The 18,150-nt window shown below is 36.7% G+C and overlaps 2 protein-coding genes across 3 annotated transcripts; one reads left to right on the forward strand and one right to left on the reverse strand.

Moving 5' to 3' along the window:
- Window positions 1-2,162: 2,162 nt before the first annotated feature.
- LOC103474456 (transmembrane protein 120A-A) lies at window positions 2,163-5,872 on the reverse strand. 2 transcript variants are annotated; one of them, XM_008425439.3, is made up of 12 exons: window positions 5,584-5,872; window positions 5,253-5,371; window positions 4,979-5,095; window positions 4,806-4,865; window positions 4,560-4,655; window positions 4,367-4,456; window positions 4,213-4,278; window positions 4,055-4,116; window positions 3,876-3,968; window positions 3,663-3,727; window positions 3,018-3,086; window positions 2,163-2,726 (listed from the first exon to the last, which is right to left on the reverse strand). In XM_008425439.3, exons 1-12 carry the CDS (start codon window positions 5,647-5,649, stop codon window positions 2,613-2,615), a joined length of 1,017 nt encoding a protein of 338 aa, XP_008423661.1. In that variant the 5' UTR covers window positions 5,650-5,872; the 3' UTR covers window positions 2,163-2,612. The 2 variants fall into 2 exon arrangements, with proteins under 2 accessions (XP_008423661.1, XP_081470744.1); XM_081614618.1 differs by lacking the exon at window positions 5,584-5,872 and having other exon boundaries at window positions 2,164-2,726; window positions 5,253-5,485.
- Window positions 5,873-7,497: 1,625 nt separating this feature from the next.
- Window positions 7,498-18,125, forward strand: gdpd1 (glycerophosphodiester phosphodiesterase domain containing 1). Its single transcript, XM_008425438.3, has 11 exons — window positions 7,498-7,695; window positions 8,338-8,487; window positions 9,080-9,122; window positions 9,298-9,433; window positions 10,958-11,003; window positions 11,205-11,326; window positions 11,613-11,702; window positions 12,784-12,917; window positions 14,128-14,187; window positions 15,252-15,303; window positions 15,605-18,125. The coding sequence occupies exons 2-11, from the start codon at window positions 8,352-8,354 to the stop codon at window positions 15,737-15,739; spliced, it is 954 nt and encodes a 317-aa protein (XP_008423660.1). The 5' UTR covers window positions 7,498-7,695; window positions 8,338-8,351; the 3' UTR covers window positions 15,740-18,125.
- The last annotated feature ends 25 nt before the right edge of the window (window positions 18,126-18,150 follow it).

Raw genomic sequence — 18,150 nt, forward strand, 5'->3', positions numbered from 1 at the left:
AGCCATTTCATTTCAGTGTTTTGTACCTGTGTCACATCTAAAACCTGCAGGATAGTGGCCCTGGAGGACTGGAGTTTGACTAGTGAAAAGAGACACTCTCTGCAGTGAGATTTTTAGCCTTCAGTTTTTTTTTATAGGTGAAATGTTTCTTTCACAGATCTACTTGTCAGTTCATTCCAGGAATCCTTATGGGGCTTTCTAGGTTTCCTTTTCTTTGAAGCAAAAACTTTGCTTTAACAATTTGACATGAAAAAGTAACCTTGATGTTTTTAAATTGAATTCACTTTCTACTGACACATTAAAATCTAATTAAACCTCCTTCATTTATTTTTACTATTGAGATGTATTACATTTTTTTCAAATGTATTTTATACTGTTGTCCTTTTGACTTAAGTCGACTATAGTGCTATAATCCTGTAAAAAATTATAGGGTAATTTCTTTTGAAAATGACTCTATTAAAAAGCAATAACAACTTTTTCATCTTTGTAATACAACCCATAAAAACCGGTTAGGAGGTCAGAGAATTCATATAAATTAATATACTATACAAAATAAAACTTTGGTATAGATGTGATACAAGAAAAAAAATCACACCTCTAACATTTGTCAAAAAAATGTTAAAAAATTTGGGGGAAACTTCTGACATACTTGAGATTTTGAACTTGAGACGATAAAACATAGTTCAGGTTCCTTACAAAATCCGAAGCAGGTAAACGTCCAGTGAGAATCACTCACCAACTTCGCCTGATCAGACAACCAGAGGAGCACTGCAATACATTTTTGCTGTGTCTACATTGTGCACACATTTATTTTCAATTTCCATTGATTTGACATACAAATAAGCAATATGGAAACATGTTCAGAGTGCAACCAAACACTAACTTAACAGTCATTGATGAAAGGAATGCTTTGTACTTTGCAATATCTCAAAGTACATTTTTGTAAGACTAACAATTACATTCCTGTTTAATCCACTCCTTTATGACTGCTTCTTTCTTTTATTTGCATTTATTCCCACACTGCACATGTGGTTATCCATCTAAGAGTCAAATTCAAGCTTAGATCATAAATTTTTACTACAGAGGATAAATGGAAACTGTATGATATGATGCAATAATCGTCACACCTCTGACCTTTGTCAAAGTTCCTCAGTACAACTCATTCTGCACTTTAGATCAATAATTATGTCAACTAATTACATTTTGACATGTAGAATTTACTGAGATGTTTCTTCTTTATAATACACAAATCTGGAGTTAAAGATGGCGACCCCAAACACAAGACTATGTCAAAAAAAACCTGTCACTGACTGGGAAGTGGATCTCTACCCTCTTCTTATACTGCCACCACCTGATCCCTCTGGCAACTGTTCTTCTTGTGCCAGCGTTTGCAAATCAAATCATTTATTTATTGCTGGTCTTGATGTGTACCAAATTACTTCCTAAATAGACGACTACTCCTTCTGGGCATTTGACTGTAACCAATGCAATTATTCCAAACTAAGCAAACCGGGGCATTGTCTATAGAAAGTACCTCATTGGCAACTCATCAAGGTGGTCACAAAATAACCAAGAACTACATCTGAAGTCTTTGAGACCTCACTTTGAGGTCAGTGTTTTCTAATCCAATAAGCAGAGAAAGCAGGCAAAATGGCGTCCATGGGAGGGTTCCAAGTTCAAAATCACTGCTGAACGAAAAGAATGCAAAGGTCCATCACATTTCACAAAGGTCTCCAAGACTTTTAGGAAATTATTCTGTGATTGGACAAAATTAAAGAGAAACCTCTGAGAAGATGTTGCTACTCATTACATCTAGTGCACAACTAACACAACATTTCAGATAAAGAATATCATAGCAACACATTCTTCAACACACCCTCCCTGAACTCTCTGCCTTTGGGTGCAGAGGTTTTTTGCAACCCTTCACTGCATCCATCTAGGTGCAGTGAGGGATATAATTTTTATCCTCATCCTACCTGACGTTATTTCATCTCATTACAGGGCAGCGCCCCCCCCCCCCTCAGGGTGAAGGGCTGCATCCTCAGGCACCTCATTGTTTGTTTGTGTGTTGTTCTTGGATGGGTTGCACTAAAATGTGAATTTCCGTCTGGGATCAATAAAGTATTCACTTTAGTGAAACATGGTGGAGGTGGTGTGATCCTGTGGGGCTGTTTGATGCTACAGGATCGGAAAAACTTCCAAAAATCACAAAAAGAGAATATCTTCTCAAAATAGTCAATGAAAATCAGATTTTGTATTTAATCAGTTTGTTGTTGTCTGATATTAAGGTTTAAGATTTAACAGAAGAAATCTGTCAGCGGGCTTAAAAGATTCACAGAAAGATGCTTTGGTAAAAACTAAATCCTTTATTAGACAGTCATTTCATTCTTGCATTGTCATTTTCACATATACATAGGTTTCTTATTCGAGTACCTCCAAATTTTAATGCGGCCATAGACGTACTTCCAGCTTTGATTTAACAGCATCAATATTTGTCATCGTCAATATGAAATCATATGAAGTTTTTTTTTATATCCTGGGATGTGACAGGAAGCACGGTCAGAATTCTTTTTGGTAAGACATCATTTCATTCCCATGTGTATTTTTATCCATCACATGCTCTTTGGTTTCTGATTCCTGCTTTTCGACTTGTGACGAACAACTGCGAGGGTAGTGAAGAAATTCCCCATGAACAGAATGAGGAAGCAGGCACCACACACCCGGACCTGACATGACATGAATCAACAAAATAACAGTGAATATTAATATTATAATATATTTCTATAATGCAGAGGATGATGGTGGGAAAATGTCATGCAGCTCTGAATTTTTATAGACCTTTTGTGTTTAGATTGAATTTAAGTATTAACACAGCTTTATTCATTCATTATAGGCTGAGTGTGTGAATGATGAGCACACAAAGGATACGTTTGTTATTAAAGCAGGGAAAGAGTGACACAGCAACACTTATCAGGACGACAGTGATGCAGCAATATCTGGTGTCTGAGTAGACTGACCTGCCATTCCCTGCAGTCTGGGAGCTGAGCCATTCTGAACAGAGACACGCCATTCAAGAGCTGCCAGAACTGAAGACAAAACAAAAAGATGGAAACAGGAGAAGCATGCATTTTAGTGGATTTTCGGTGTATATTTCCGAGTTACCCTCAAGGATTTCTTGTGATCTTATTTTTTTTGTTAGCATTAAATATTTCAGATCATTACTCAAATGTTAATTCTAGATTTTAAAAAGACAACTCATCACAATAAAAAATGAAAAAAAAAATTCAGTTTCCAAATGAAGATTCAATTTATTTTTCAAAAATGGCAAAAGCAAAAAAAAAAAAGCAATTTCCTAATATATATTTGCTCCTGCAATTAATTAAACCTAGTTTAAAAACAGTTTTTTGTATTCTACTATGTTACCACACAGATATTAAATCTCTGATGAATATATTCAGCAGCAACTAGATTTTCACTGCACTGTCTCAAGGCAACAAAATTATTATCACTCTCACCCAGACTCTCAAAAAATCCCCTAATTTTTAATCATTGGTTCTATGACACTGGTACTTTTCACAATTATTGTTCAATTCAAACCATGACAAATCATAACTATCATCTGTCGCTATCCTTGCGCAAACTGGTTCACAGATTCTACTCACATGACCAAAAAACAGGAAGGGCAAGAGAAACGTCAGCCCTTTCCACATCCAGGACTGGAATCCCTCTTAAAAGAGAAGAAACATAAACAACTTAAGATGTTTCTTTTTTTTGTTCCCATACTCAGTACACTTTTATTTTATACATTTAAAACCATATGGTAAGTGTAGCTGCATTAATCTGTATTTTGTGTCCTTGATGTGTTTACATCTCACCAACAGTCAGATCCATGTTGTGTCTTTCTCCCAGCGTGCGAAGTCTGTACAGACATCCGCTCTGATAGTAGTACTGCAGACACTGAACAAAATCTAAAGGAGGTTTCATGACAAAAACAAACTGTGAGCATGTAGAAAATCAGAACCATGTGGTTCTTCTGTAAAAACTTTTAACATACTTTGATATAAGGAATAGGCAAGAAATTGGCCCCTGAACGTCTGGTAAAGGATCCCGTCTGGCCTGCAGATGTAAAAGTTGAGAAATGTGACGTTTGATGAGAACAAATTTAGTTTGAGAATTATTTTGTTGAAGGTTTTGTTTTTATGCTGAACTTACCATGTCAGCATCACACCGGACAGAAAGGCTGAGATGTAGTGGTGAAAAACCCACCATCCTTTGATCCTGATTTAAGATACATCTCATTCAGTTTGAGTTTCAAGTTAAGTCAAAAACGCATCAACACATCTTCACCAGTAGAATTGGGATTAACCTGGATCCATTTGTGATGAGGACGCTTTCTCTGATAGTTAGTGTGCAGTAGAACCAAACCAGCAGGAAGTTGAAGATTGCGTCCAGAAATCTGAAGCAAAACATTATGCATGAACATAAAATGTCCCATCGCTGTAAATATGCTGAAAACGGGTGATTTCACATGTAACATCGTCTGATAATGTTTGCTTCACCTGTAGCTCACGAAGAATAAACATATGAAAGAGAGCAGCAGTAAGATCACTGTGAGGTACAGCTTGAACTTCTCGTATTCATCCTTGTAGGCAAATCTGGGAATGATGCACAACATTATACAACAGAGTAAATGCATAACTTTGTGATCTGATTAAGAAAAATAAAATAGAAAAGAATCTTTACAGGATGAAATTAGAAAAGAAATATGTTGCATTTAACAAGGAAATCTGAACTCTGATGCTTACTTTGACTGCTTGCTCAGAAGAGTCACATTCACATTTCCGAGAACCAGACTGAGGTATAACCTGCGATTTGAAACCAAACCATAGTGTATTTGTTTAGCTTTTGAAAACCACGTTACAGACCACTCTATGTTCAAAGTTTTCAGCTTGAAATATATCAAAATTCTTGTCGTCACCCATTTTTCTTGGGAAGGAAAGCATCCATTTCAGAAAAAGCATGTTCTTGGGTCTTGACTTTCTCTTTTATGTTACCTAAAGTCTTTGCATCATCTGCTGATGATCCCTTTGTGCACCTGATACAGAAAAAAAAGAGTAAATTTTATCATTATCAGCTGCTTTTAGCTGACAGTGTATTTGGTTCACCTTTTATCCCTCTAAGATATCTTCATGACCCTACGTCTTGTATCTACCTTCACATGCATGCAAATTTCAGGGTGTGTGGATAATTACTTATTGACTTGGCTGGACATCTCCTTCAATCTTTTCCTCTGACGGGCGATAGATGACGAACAGCTGCTCTGGAGTTTGGAGATTTCATCCAGTTTCTGTAGATATTTTTTATGTGTCTCCTGGGGAAAACGGCGATAGAAAAGGTTTAAATGTATGAATGACATAACTGTAAAGAAAATGTAAATACATAAATAAGTAAAAAGCATGTGTAATGAGTGGCAAATTAGCATGGCTGCTAGTTGGTGGACTTAAAAATTCATCTTAAAAAACTGAGTGTTATGGATTTTGCAGAATTGGACAAGATACTATCAGCTGACAGGATATTTCTTACCTGAAGCGTCTGAAAATCTTGCTCCAGAGATTTCCATTCCTCCTGAATTGCCAGTGATTGAGGCATTTTGTTTCCCTATGATTAAACCAAGACCCAGCTGAAAAATAGCTGTACCGGCTAATTGTTTATGCGCTACGAAATGCCTAAAGTAACTCTGCTATAGGTGTGAATCATTTCTCCATCTACTCTATGTTACGTAAATTGGACTATGACTTGTACTATCAGTCACTGAATCTGATTGTCGTTATTGCAGACTCTTGTACAATGCGAGGTCAGAAGTGTTACCTTTGCTTCGGTTCAACCTTCAAGTTAGACATTGACCTCATACACATCTAAAACCTTAACACAGTTTGTTGGAGACACAACTGCACATTAGCAACATCTGGTGGACTGGGAGAACCTCAATTCTGCAACTGAGGCTCAAAGTTAAGGTATTGACAACCCAGAGCTTATTTATTATAGTAATAGCCATATTAAATTCAGGCTTTTAATTCTTAAGTATTTTTAAGTATTTAGACTTATTGGAAGTAATTTTGTATTCCTGTTCTCAATTGAACGTTCAGCAAGGAGGTGCTGCTGTTTATGTTAGAGAAACTACTAACACAATCACACTGGCTGACTTGCCACAAATGGTGGTTGAAGAATGGGATGCCACCCCACAGCAGTGTGTGGCTAAAATGTGTGACCAGCATCCAGCTGGGTGAGCTTGCTGTCTCTCCCAGCATGAGAAGGAGGAGCCAGGCTAATTGTCTCTCTGTACTGTTCTACTCTCTCCCTGTTTAAACTGTCAATATGACTTGTTTGTTCAAACCTCAGTCATACAATTGTCCTGTTTCTAGAGTGCAGGTAGACATAAGTGTGCTTTGTGTGACCTTTGCTCTGAGTTGCAGGTTTTCACCTGTAGTTGTGCCTGAACAGCCTGTCCTTTTTAGATTTATTGATCTTCTATGTGATGTGATTTTAATTTATCTTTTTTTTTTTAAACCATTAATACTACATGTTCGTGCATTAGATAAGTGTGTATATTTTTGAATGGCACCGTAATTTACTGTTTGAAATATATTGTAGTTTTTGCCTCTTGAAACAATTAAAGAATCTGTTAGCAGCAGTTTGATAATTGTTTACTATTAAATGTGATTAACTCGCTCTGTTAAAGAAGATGTTGTGAATATACACGTGCTACATGCAACTTTACATGGCATAACGTCTCCACTTCAATTTGCCAGCATGAGGGCAGCAGTAACAGTTAACAAGCAAATGAAAAAAGGAAGTACTTCAGGTCTCTCTGCATTTTGAACTGTCCTGCACTTTAACACTGTTCCAGAAATGTATTACTATTACGATGTAATGACTGAAATCTTCAGTAAATGGATAAGACTTTTAACTTGAAAAACAAACAAGCAAGGTTGATTCTCTGGGGTTCCTAAGGAAGACACAAAACATAAATTTGTATACACAATAATAAGTCTGGTTGGTTCCAGTTTATTCCATTTGTTTTAACACAGGTATTGCTGTTAAATTTCTATTTTTATTTTATTCAGAAAGCTTTCACATTTGTCATAAGTAAAATTAGTAGATGAATAGCATTCAACAAACTTATCTATTATACAGTTTCCAAGTATATAATACGAAAGAACTTGCCTCTCACATTATGGCGAAGGCGCAGACGTGTCGTTTGTGCCTCTACTTGTTTATGACGGAGGCCAGAGCGCAAGAACACATTGACGGAAGCCTCAGTTTTTAATTTAGCTTTACATATTTGAGTATGCCTCGAATTATTATGAAGGTTATACATGTTAAAGCTGTTCAGTGTGAGATAAAACAGCTATGAGCGTGTTTTCTTTGATTATATCATTTATGTCACTCAGCTTTTATTCTGCAATTTCTTAGCGGAAGTGCTTGTTTTATTGCCCGAGGACTTGCAGAGGCGAAAAGCGCATGCGCGTACCATTGACAGCCGCCGGTTGGTGTTGTTCCAGCTGTGTTGTAGACTTAGGGCATATGTAGAGCAGAGGCCAACACATCAGTTTACTTCTACAGACCGCTGACCTGCACCCAGCCGAGGAGGTCAGAGAAACGAACAGAGAGCAATCACAGTGATTGATGACAAAGGTAAGAACCCACCGACAGAGTTTGACCCTATCATCGCTACCATTAGCTCAGTAAAGCTAGTTGGACATCGACATCAGTTGTTCCTGATGTGGTCCATAAGGCTGACTTTATTTTAGGCTTTTTATTATTATTACTATTATTGTTATTATTATTATTATCTTTAAGAGCAATCCGTGCTCAATTATCTTTACTGCGTAAGACCTAATTATGATGCTGTTTGAATGGCATCACTTAACAACGGAGCATCTAATTAATGGTGACCAAATATGTCCTCAGAAAAATTTCATAATTAACTGTTTATAATTTTATGAGATTGACTCTACCAGCTGAGTGTACTTTAAAGATTACACATAAGCTTAATTAAGAGGTCAAATTTATGGTTTTAATCAGGACAAAGAGAGTCAATAATATCTATTAACTGTTTTCCTGTTTTTGAATTTAATCTTCTTCTGAAGCCCTTTACCCCATTTAACACGCTTTAGTAAATACCCAGAAGTGGTTCAGATCTCCCTGTTCCTCAAATTGTCCTTTAGTGCGTCCATCTAATAATCATGTGCTTCTGATGAAGACAGACAGGGTCAGTAAGTCTTTTGAAACCCCTGCCTGGCTGTTGATGCTAACTGGGAACTGTTTGTTTTGCAGTGGACTGATAGGAGATGTGTGCCGCTATCTACATCGTGTCTACAGTGACGGGGTATGTGCTCACCTCGGCCCTGCTGCTCAAATGTCCAACTCTTCTGCACCGGAGGAAGAAGGAGAGGTTCCTCAGCAAGCACATTTCCCATCGTGGAGGTGAGTTCAACCTTTATTGCCCCTTAGTGGGGAAATTCAGGTGTATCAGCAACAAAGTGACAAGTGAATAGAAGCAGGCGGATATACCAATATAGAAATTAAAAGTAAAAAGAAACAAAAAATGAAGTGGGCCCTAAAGTAAGATCAAATGAAAAGAAAAAAATGTACAGGTGGATTTTAAGAAATGCTCAAACTGAGTAAAATAATGAAAAAAGATAAAACAAACTGTTCCTGAAGGGGAAAAAACAGACTGCTTACAATATAATAAAGCTGAAAACTATTATGGACTGCAGTGATAATGTTCATGCTCAATTTGTGATGTAATTTCTACAAACTTAAAGTCATTTTTGTATTATTAAAAAAAAAAAAATTCAGGCCTTGTAAAATATTTTATGAGTAAATATCTGAAAATTGTGGCATGTAGTTGTGTTTGCTCCCCTTTAATATGATGTATGAATAATTTTGGGCTTAACTGAAAGTGTCAACTATGGTGCATTCATGAACCCCCAGAATGAATCCCTATAGATTATCTTAACTCTATAAGACAGAGAAAACATTGCAGCTTCCTTGATGTTTATGCATTGTCTTGCAGGCGCTGGAGAAAACCTGGAGAACACCATGGCAGCTTTCAAACAGTGAGTAGAATGGTCTTTTATATCTGTGTTGGACTCGGGGTGTGAGCGTCTTTATGTTTACTGAACATGCGCTCCATCAGGAACCCTAAGTGTCAATGTTAGGACCAGTTTCCCTGATCTGAACACTTTTATAGACGACCTCACCGCAGTGTGCTCTCTGTGTGGGTTCATGCAGTGCTGTGGATCTCGGCACAGACATGCTGGAGCTGGACTGCCACCTGACGAAGGATGAGCAGGTTGTGGTCTCGCATGATGGTAACTTGACGAGGCTTTGTGGCATCAATGCTAACATCAGCGACCTGACATATACTGTGAGTTGTGCTTCTTTATAAACATGCAAAATCTGTTGTTTGGTTTCTGTGTATGCTATATTTCTCCACCCCCGTAGCTTCCTTAATTGAAGAAACATTTGCCAACATTAAAACATTCTAGCTTTGGTCCGATTTTAAGAAGAATTGGGGTTACAAACAGTGTCTTGTGGTTTTTGAGTGCAGTCCTTTATACGTGAGCTGGATCATGTGCGTAATCAACTGAGGTGCACACAAAGCCACCTGATTGTGTCACATGCTGGTTAACATCATGACCTGTGGGTTGATGGGAATTAGTTGATTAATTCTTTCCTGTAGTAGATTTCTGCTTTGTTTACCTTGTTTATGGACTTCTAGCTAAAACACAAATTTACATCATTTGGAGGTTATATCAATCCTGGTGAAGATGTGTTGGAAGATTTATTTATTTTTTTGCAGCAGCATAATTTCATTTAAAAAATGTTACAAGAATAAAAGCTTTAGTTTCAGTGCACTTATTTAGTAGGGAGGTTTATTTTGTGTCAAGATATAATCGTTTTCAATAAAATAACTTGGCATAGAGGACCTGTCCAGGTCTCTTGCCCAATGACTGCTGGATTTAAGGTGAAAATAGCTAAAAGCTAAAACGAAATCTTCAAAGCTCACTGCTAGAGAACTCGTCTTCACTGAATAAGTGTGTTAAATTTAAAGGTTGTTGTTTTTTTTTTGTTTTTTGGGGGGTTTTTTTTGCTTCTCCAATAAAATCTGAGTTTATTTTAAAGTTGTTGTACATGTCATGTATAAATGTGGAGATTGTTGTGTGTTGTGGATCTGAAGGTCATTTTCTTTAAATGTAAGGCTCTTTAGCTTTGTTGTGAGTGAATGGCTAATGACCAGCTGGTCAGCTCAGTCTTGTTTGTAAAGAAAATACTTCTTTTTTTTTTAATCACTTTAACTTTAGCTTCCGTAACATGTAATGCAGTTTGGTGTCCTTCTCAGTCAGGCTATCACAGATTTTGTGGGTATAGGGGAAAAAAACATTTTCCAATTTAAGTTTTGCAATTAAAAGTTATCTTCAAAACAGATGCTACACTATTACAATGTTTAACTAAGTTTGACTCAAAAATTACAGCAAGGACCTGAAAATAATGTTTTTAATCTCATTGTCTCAACCCGGTATGCTAAGTTCTTGAACAGGAGTGAAGCAGAACCTTTTTTTTTTCTTTTAAGAACTTTGCTTAAAATGGAGGCATTCAAAAAGATTTTAATTAAGTGTGGGGATGAAAAATATTATGAGTGAAAGCCACTTGAATAGCAGACTGCAGTTTATTTTTTATAATGTACATAAAGAATAAATTATATGAGTGCATTTATAAATTATAGACACTCTTCATAGACATGGCAGGCTTGATGTGTCTAAAGAAAGTGATAATTTGTGTTTGTTCATGTTTAGACCCACGTAGGACGCATATCGTCATGACCGTACAGAAACACTGTGACTGCAGTTTTAATTTCTGCAAACGTTTCGCTGCTGTGTGCTTTTTGCAGGAACTTCCCCCATATCTCTGCAAGCTGGGTGTAACTTTTCAAAGGGGTAAGAACTGCAAATCCACCACTAATTTCATAAGTAGCGCTCCAAGTTCTTCTAATTCTCACATTTAGGGTTGTGTCTGACTGCAAACAGTCAACTGTACATATATGCAGCTGCTGAGGAGCGATGATTGCCCTTCCAGCTGACAGTTTTGAGCTCCCGTTGAATCAGATCGTGTTATTTGACTCGTCTTTCTCTGGCCAGAGTGTTTCTGCGAGGGCGGCGAGGACAAAAGTATCCCACTCCTCAGGGACGTCTTTGATGCCTTCCCAAACACTCCCATCAACATCGACATCAAGGTCAACAACGACACACTCATTAAGAAGGTGTGTGCTCTTTTTTTTTTCTCAAGTATTCACACAGCAAAGTAATGCAGTGCTATTTTAAAGTAGATTCTTTATTGATGTAAAGGTTTGAGCAAACTAACGAACTGTGTGTTGTTAGAAGAGTAAAATTATTCATTAATGGTGTAACTAAACAGTCAGAGACTGAAATCACATGTTTTTATTCTAAAAAGAAGGACGAGGAGGACAGGGACAAAGTTGTCTTGTGATTTCTGTAGTGGGAAAAAAATACATATTATGTTTTTAAACATGTAAATTTGTTTTACAGGTTTCTGAGCTGGTCGTTAAGTACGACAGAGAGGATATGACTGTGTGGGGCAACTCCAGGAACCATATTGTCAAAAAATGTTACAAGGAGGTACTGCAATGAAATGGTGTCCTTGTTTTAGTCAACATATATATTTTTTTTTTTTCTTTTTTTGCTTTTATGCACTTAATATGTAGGGTTCATACATAGTCTTAAAAAAATGAGGAAATGTGAAGAATTCGATTTAAGTTTTCGCTGTGTCTTTATAGATATTAAAAACTGTATTTTCAAATTTTCTTTGAATCTGTCCAATCACTCTTCCATCTGATAGTTTGTTTGTAGAAAAAAGGTAACACTTTATTTGAAGGGGGGTGAATAAGACTGACATGACACTGTCATAAACATGACATAACACCTGTCATGAACATGAATAAGCCTTCATGAATATTTATGACTGTTGTCATAAAGCGTCATTCGGTAAATTATGACACTTTTAATACAAAGTTGACATTATTCAAAATGTCTTTGTTATGACAACTTGACATTAACCAAGAAATCATGACTGTTTAAACTTTACCTTTAATAACATAAAGTTACCTAATTTTTAAAGTGCAATCAGAAATACTTTTATAACAAATTTTTATCAGTAATGATTTCTTGGTTAATGTCAAGTTGTCATAACAAAGACATTTTGAATAATTTCAACTTTGTATTAAAAGTGTCATAATTTACCGAATGACGCTTTATGACAACAGTCATAAATATTCATGAAGGCTTGTTCATGTTCATGACAGGTGTTATGTCATGTTTATGACAGTGTCATGTCAGTCTTATTCACCCCCCCCTTCAAATAAAGTGTTACCAAAAAAAATATGCCAGAAATCCTGAAAGTTAACTTTTTTTTTCTTAACCAATACAATAAACCCATTTTAGGGAATTCACCTCTTCTGTGTAAAGCTGCTTGACTGAATATTTGTTTATTTTTATCTAGTTGTCCTTTATTTAGACGTAGTATAAAACTCTGTCCGCATTTCTCACACCACCATAGTTGAACATGAAAGTACTGAAATCATCCCAGCTTCTTTTGAACATACAAGCTCTGATTGTCTTTACTTGTCAATCAGAGTGACTTAAAAGTTTTTGCACTGATGCAATCTGACTGAGATTTTATTCCTTTTTTTTTTTTTTTCAGAATCCCCATATTCCAGTTTTGTTCAGTTTTCCCAGGGTGCTGCACCTTCTTGGGCTCTTCTACACAGGCCTCCTGCCCTTTGTGCCCTTGAAGGAGCAGTTTCTGGAGATCCCCATGCCCTCCCTGCTAACCAAGTGAGTACATGTACGGCACATGAGCTGCAGTGTCTGTAGAGCTTGAGAAAAGAGCTTTGATGAGCTGCATGAGGGGAAACCGTCTGGAAAAACTACAATTTAAAAGACGGGAAGATGGTTCTAAAGAGAAACACTTTGCCTCTCTTGTGACTCAAACCTCATTCAAAAATAACGAGTTTAACCAGTTTTAGTGGGTCATGACAGCATTTCCCCCTGATACAATAATTAAAAAAAATTTTAGCCTTTCTGTCCCATGAGCACAATAAAGAGATATCTACAATGTGCCTAAGTCTTTTCTTTTTTTTTTTTAATTGAATAAAACTGATCGATTAGTTTTAAAAAATTGTTTATTTCTATTAAAAATATGTTTCATTTGGATTTGCCATAGTAAAACCTGTGATTCTAATCCAAAAAGCTACATCAAGCTTTACATCTTTAGAAAAGGTCAACATTTAAAAAAAATACTTTTTAATATTTCAGTCACATTATGTGTCTTTATCAGACATGTTGGTGTGTCATGTTTCTGACTGTAGTGGTGAAACTCCATACGTTGACAAGATCCCAGGACGTGAGCTGAAGTATTGGAGCGTTTTCATTGATTGCGTTTGTTAGTTGGACTTTAAGTTGATTCCTCTGATGGTCAAAACATATTGTGTCTTCGTTAAACTTGGTTTAGGATTGACTTCTCCTTTGTTCCAAGCTGTGAACTCGATGCTTTAATGGAGATTCCAGTGTTTGCTGCTCTTTGTCCCTAATTCTGACCTCGGCGTTATCTTGTGGAGTTTGCATACTAACCGTTGCAGACATCACAAAGACGTTGGGTATCTTAACGTCCCACTTTAAAAAAACAAAAAAACAATGTCAGATAAGTTTATGTGATTCACTTATGTGGTTATTACAGAACCGTTGTAAGGATGACGCTCAGGCAACAGATTTCAGAGGCTCAACTCTGTTAATTGAGGATTTGTGAACAAATGAATGAAAGTGCAAGAGATGATGCAACTGTAAAAGTTGAATTGAGAATATCCTGATCTGTGCTTTTCCTTCAGTCACTAGGTGGATTCAGCTGTTCATCTTTTCCCCCCACGTTAAAAATGAAAGACTGTCAAACTTTTACACAGTTTAAACATTCATCAAGTTTTGCTGACACTTAAAATATTTAACTTTTTGCATTATTTTTATTCTTTTTTTCTTTCTTTTTTTTTAACAGACTAAAAGATCCCAGCAGATTAACACGGAGTCTGCGGTTGATCGCCTGGCTTGCAGACACGTAAGTCTCCAATTCATCTTAATAAACCTTTTTCATATAACTCTGAAGGCCTGATGTCAGCGAGGCGTGCCAGATGAAGCTGCTATTCTTTTAAAAATGGGATACAAACCTGACCATCATCTGCACTACATTGAAAGGATGACGCTCAAAGGTAGAATATAAATAGAGGAAAGAGATGTGGCTCTAGATTTGAAGATCCCCGTACCCTGTAGGTCTTTATTTTCTGTGTCATCACAGAAAAAAGATGCAAAGATGAGGATATAAAATCAAGGAAACATCTGTCTGCCAGACAAGAGCCACACAAGTATCACACAGCTCCCCAGAAGTTAACTGAGTAACTGTTTAAAACAAACTTTTTAGGATCTTTAGCTTTGATCATTTCAGAGATCGACAGGATATAAAAAAGCTTCCTGTTATACCAGGTACAGGCCCCTGACGATAAAACGACTTCCTCCTGCTTACTGAACACTTTATTTTGGATATTTTGATTACATTGCATGTGCTTTTTTGATGGCTTCTCACTTTCTTTTAGCTGTGTAACTTTTTGTGCTATATTTGTTGCCACTTCTTGACTATGACACCCTTAAAAAAGAGGCTTTTAGTCTATTTTATCCTGGTAAAATAAAAATAATACAAAAGTAGTAAAAAAAAATAAAAAAAAAGACGTACAAGCTGACGACCCAGAACATAGCGAGGCTTCTATCTCTGCATTTATTTGATCTTCTCATAATACGATTTCACAGCTGGTTAAAGATTTGGAAACCTCCTCTATCTGAGATTAAAAAACTCATATAGGATTTATAATATTTTAAACTCTTTATTCAGACAGCTTTAATCTGTAAAACAAAAGTCTTAACTAGAATGTGTTGTTCTCTGAAATAACCTCAAAGAGTTTTTGAATTATAGACAGACTTTTCTAATATTTCTGAACCCTGTTGAACATCTTGGAAGAAAAAAAAAGATGAATCAAAAATAAACCTTTTGAATATAAGTTAAATTGCGTTTCTACCTGCGTTGTATAAGCTGCAATGATTTTCTAAAGGATATGTATTTGTGTGTTGCAGTTTGCTGATGAGGAAAGCTCTTTTCCAACATTTAACAGCCAGAGGAATACAGGTACATGAGGCTACACCTGCTTTTCAGTCCTAAAATGCAGTGGATGGTTAGAAACACAAAACAAAATCAAATGAAACTAATGGGTTAAGTTACTGTTTTCTTCTATTTACGTTGAGTTCCAAAGTTAATTGATTATGACGAGGGTTTTTTATTTATTAATTTTTTTTATCTTACATGTTTGGGAGTTGCTGCTTTGGAAATGTTACTGTACTTTAAATGCAGCTGCCAGGAAAATGACGGAGGCGGGTGACGCCTCCTTCCGTTGTTTCTGCGTGGATTAACCGTGCGCGTCTGGTTTCAGGTGTACATTTGGGTGCTGAACGACGAGGAGGATTTCCAAAGGGCATTCGACCTGGGAGCCACGGGAGTGATGACAGATTTTCCCACCAGGCTCAAAGAGTTCATGGATAGGAATGGCATTTCTAAACCCCAGTGACCTCCCTGTCTCCACGGTCATTATCCTTCGAGCTCGCTGACCTGCCAAACGAGCTCCCCACACTCGCCCACTTTTACTGCACGCATTCCTGCAGGCCTACTTCCACATTGTGTTGCACAAGTATGAGACTCGGTTGACTCCCCTTGTGTTGGAGATGTACACTTTTACAGTTGTGGTAACCCCAACTATCTTCTTGGGATCTTTAAATCCCAGGAAGATTTTACTTGAGTTGATACCAGTTGTCAGAGTCGTCGATGTATATTCACCGTGTAGCAACGGCCGTGTTTGAGAATTACAACTGAACCTGGCGTTAAGCATGTTAGTGGTTACAAAAAGCTACCTGGAATGGTTGCATACCTTGAATGCTGGTTATGAGGTTTGTACGTTTAACCCAACAAGTCTCTGATTAATTTGACAAAAACCTAACTTTTCTTACATGATACCTGGATTTGGATAAAACCCTCATAAAATATGAAGGGTGTTTATGTGCCACTGGACTATATAAAAAAAACTGAAGCAGTTGGATCAGTCAGGCTGCCATAAAGCAAGCTTTCATGAACACATGGTTCACATGTAACCATTTACACAGTCAACCAATGTTGTAGCACAAACTATATTTAAAAAAAAACAACAAAAAAAACTGTTTTTAAGCTTCAAAAATATAACTTTGCAAGAAATTGTGTTTTTTTATTTTAAGCATTTAAGTTAATTTATTTCATTCGTTAAATTCAGTGGAACTCAGAGTGATGTCTTTGAAGTGTTCGTTTCTGCTCAACCTGATTGTACACACGTCGGTCCACTGAAAAGTTACGTTCACGTACAGAATAGAACATGGACTCCTTAAACTACTGCATCGCGGCTGATGATGACGTTACTGAAGTGTTGCGGAAGATCAATTCTGCTTCAAAAATGACCATCGGCTCATCTGCAGGGGGTCCCTCGTCTTCCTCTTTCCAAGAGGCAATAGCATTGCCATTGTGTTCCCCTCGGCTCAAAGGGAACATTTATTGTTTCGTTGTTGGAAAATTTTGGGTTAAACTCCAGGTTCCTCGCCTGCCATATGTTGATGAAAACTTTTCTTCCCCTAACATGACTGACGGCTGAAAAAATATTGAAGGGGGGATATCTTTGTTTACGTGATAATCAATGTCTAAACTATTTGTATTACACTTGCTGTATCATTTCCCTTGTTGAATTGCTTTTGTGTGTTTTTTTTCCCCCTAACATTAGACATGCACTGAAAACAGTGTTGGGTGTTGAAGGAAGTCTAGACAGTGGGACAAAATGACCACTAAAATATATTCTGCTAGTTTTATCAGATCTAAATTTTGACTTCATTTTGTGAACATTTATTTTCTTACAACTTATCATGTGGTTTGACTGTTCAGATATTGAACAGTAGGTACAGCGTTAGTTTCTTAGGCTGTAATATCTTGAATCAGGCTATTGTTTGGCCTTTGCAATAAAAAAAAGTTTGCCGACAGCTGAAAGAAAAGTTTACATGCCAGTCAAAAATGTCCTGCTTGTCCTAAAAAAAAAAAGCAGAAGTCCTCAGCTTAAAGGTCCCACTGTTCTGTAGTAACAGGAAACTTGAAAGAGACGAACCCATTGTTATTGTTCTCTGTACTGTAATTGGAGCAGTTTGTTGGTTTCGTTGTATTCTTATATGTAGAAATGTCTGTACTTTTTTTCTCTTCCTTACATCAATGAATATGTTGCTCACCTGTGACTTGAGAGAAGAGTTTTGCACAGTTTATGAATCTTTTATCTTCTCTTGCGTCTTTGAAACAGTGAACATATTTCAATCATATATCTGATTTTAATCTTTAGATGATATGCCAGCCCAATACAGCTAAATTCTGTTTCTGATATTTAACTTCTCTGCTGTTTTTGAAGCTGCGATGTGTTAAAAACTGCGAGACAATGATACCCAGGCACCAAATATTCCTGCACTGATGTTGTAAGGAGGGTGTAATAGGGTTACTACACATACCTATATATATATACCAATGATATTTTCTGATCTCAACATGTGACCACATGTTTGTAATGAATGTAGTTATTATTGAATGTATTATGAGATGTTTGGTATTTTGCTGTGGGAACAGAGTTTCTCTTTTTACTGCTTTCATTGGATTACTTTCTTAGTGTTCCTTGAGTTGCGCAACAATTTTATTTTTTTATTTTTTTGCTGAACCCGATCCACTGTTAGTGACATTGTTGTGCTGTATTTGGTGTCTTTTTATTCTTCATGCTTCAAACAAGCTGCTCTGTTTGAACAGCATCAGTCTGTGGGACGAGGCACCTTGGATTTTTTAAAGCCTTATCCCACAGTCTATATAGCATTTCATTAACTAGAGATAATAAAAAGTGAATTTTTCATCCACATGAATTCTTGCCTGTATTTCTTC

This window comes from Poecilia reticulata, chromosome 13, assembly GCF_904066995.2.
Source record: "Poecilia reticulata chromosome 13, P_reticulata-male-v2, whole genome shotgun sequence".
Lineage (NCBI taxonomy): Eukaryota > Metazoa > Chordata > Actinopteri > Cyprinodontiformes > Poeciliidae > Poecilia > Poecilia reticulata.

Excerpts from the sequence above, each read along its gene's own strand:
- LOC103474456 (XM_081614618.1), bottom strand. The coding sequence starts at position 5,482 with ATGCTAATTTGCCACTCATTACACATGCTTTTTACTTATTTATGTATT. Across the intron at positions 4,279-4,366 it reads CTCATCACAAATGGATCCAG|GATCAAAGGATGGTGGGTTT; the intron begins GTTAATCCCAAT and ends ATCTTAAATCAG. Across the intron at positions 3,969-4,054 it reads TGCCTATTCCTTATATCAAA|ATTTTGTTCAGTGTCTGCAG; the intron begins GTATGTTAAAAG and ends AACCTCCTTTAG.
- gdpd1 (XM_008425438.3), top strand. The coding sequence starts at position 8,352 with ATGTGTGCCGCTATCTACATCGTGTCTACAGTGACGGGGTATGTGCTC. Across the intron at positions 9,123-9,297 it reads ACCATGGCAGCTTTCAAACA|TGCTGTGGATCTCGGCACAG; the intron begins GTGAGTAGAATG and ends GGGTTCATGCAG. Across the intron at positions 11,327-11,612 it reads ACGACACACTCATTAAGAAG|GTTTCTGAGCTGGTCGTTAA; the intron begins GTGTGTGCTCTT and ends TTTGTTTTACAG.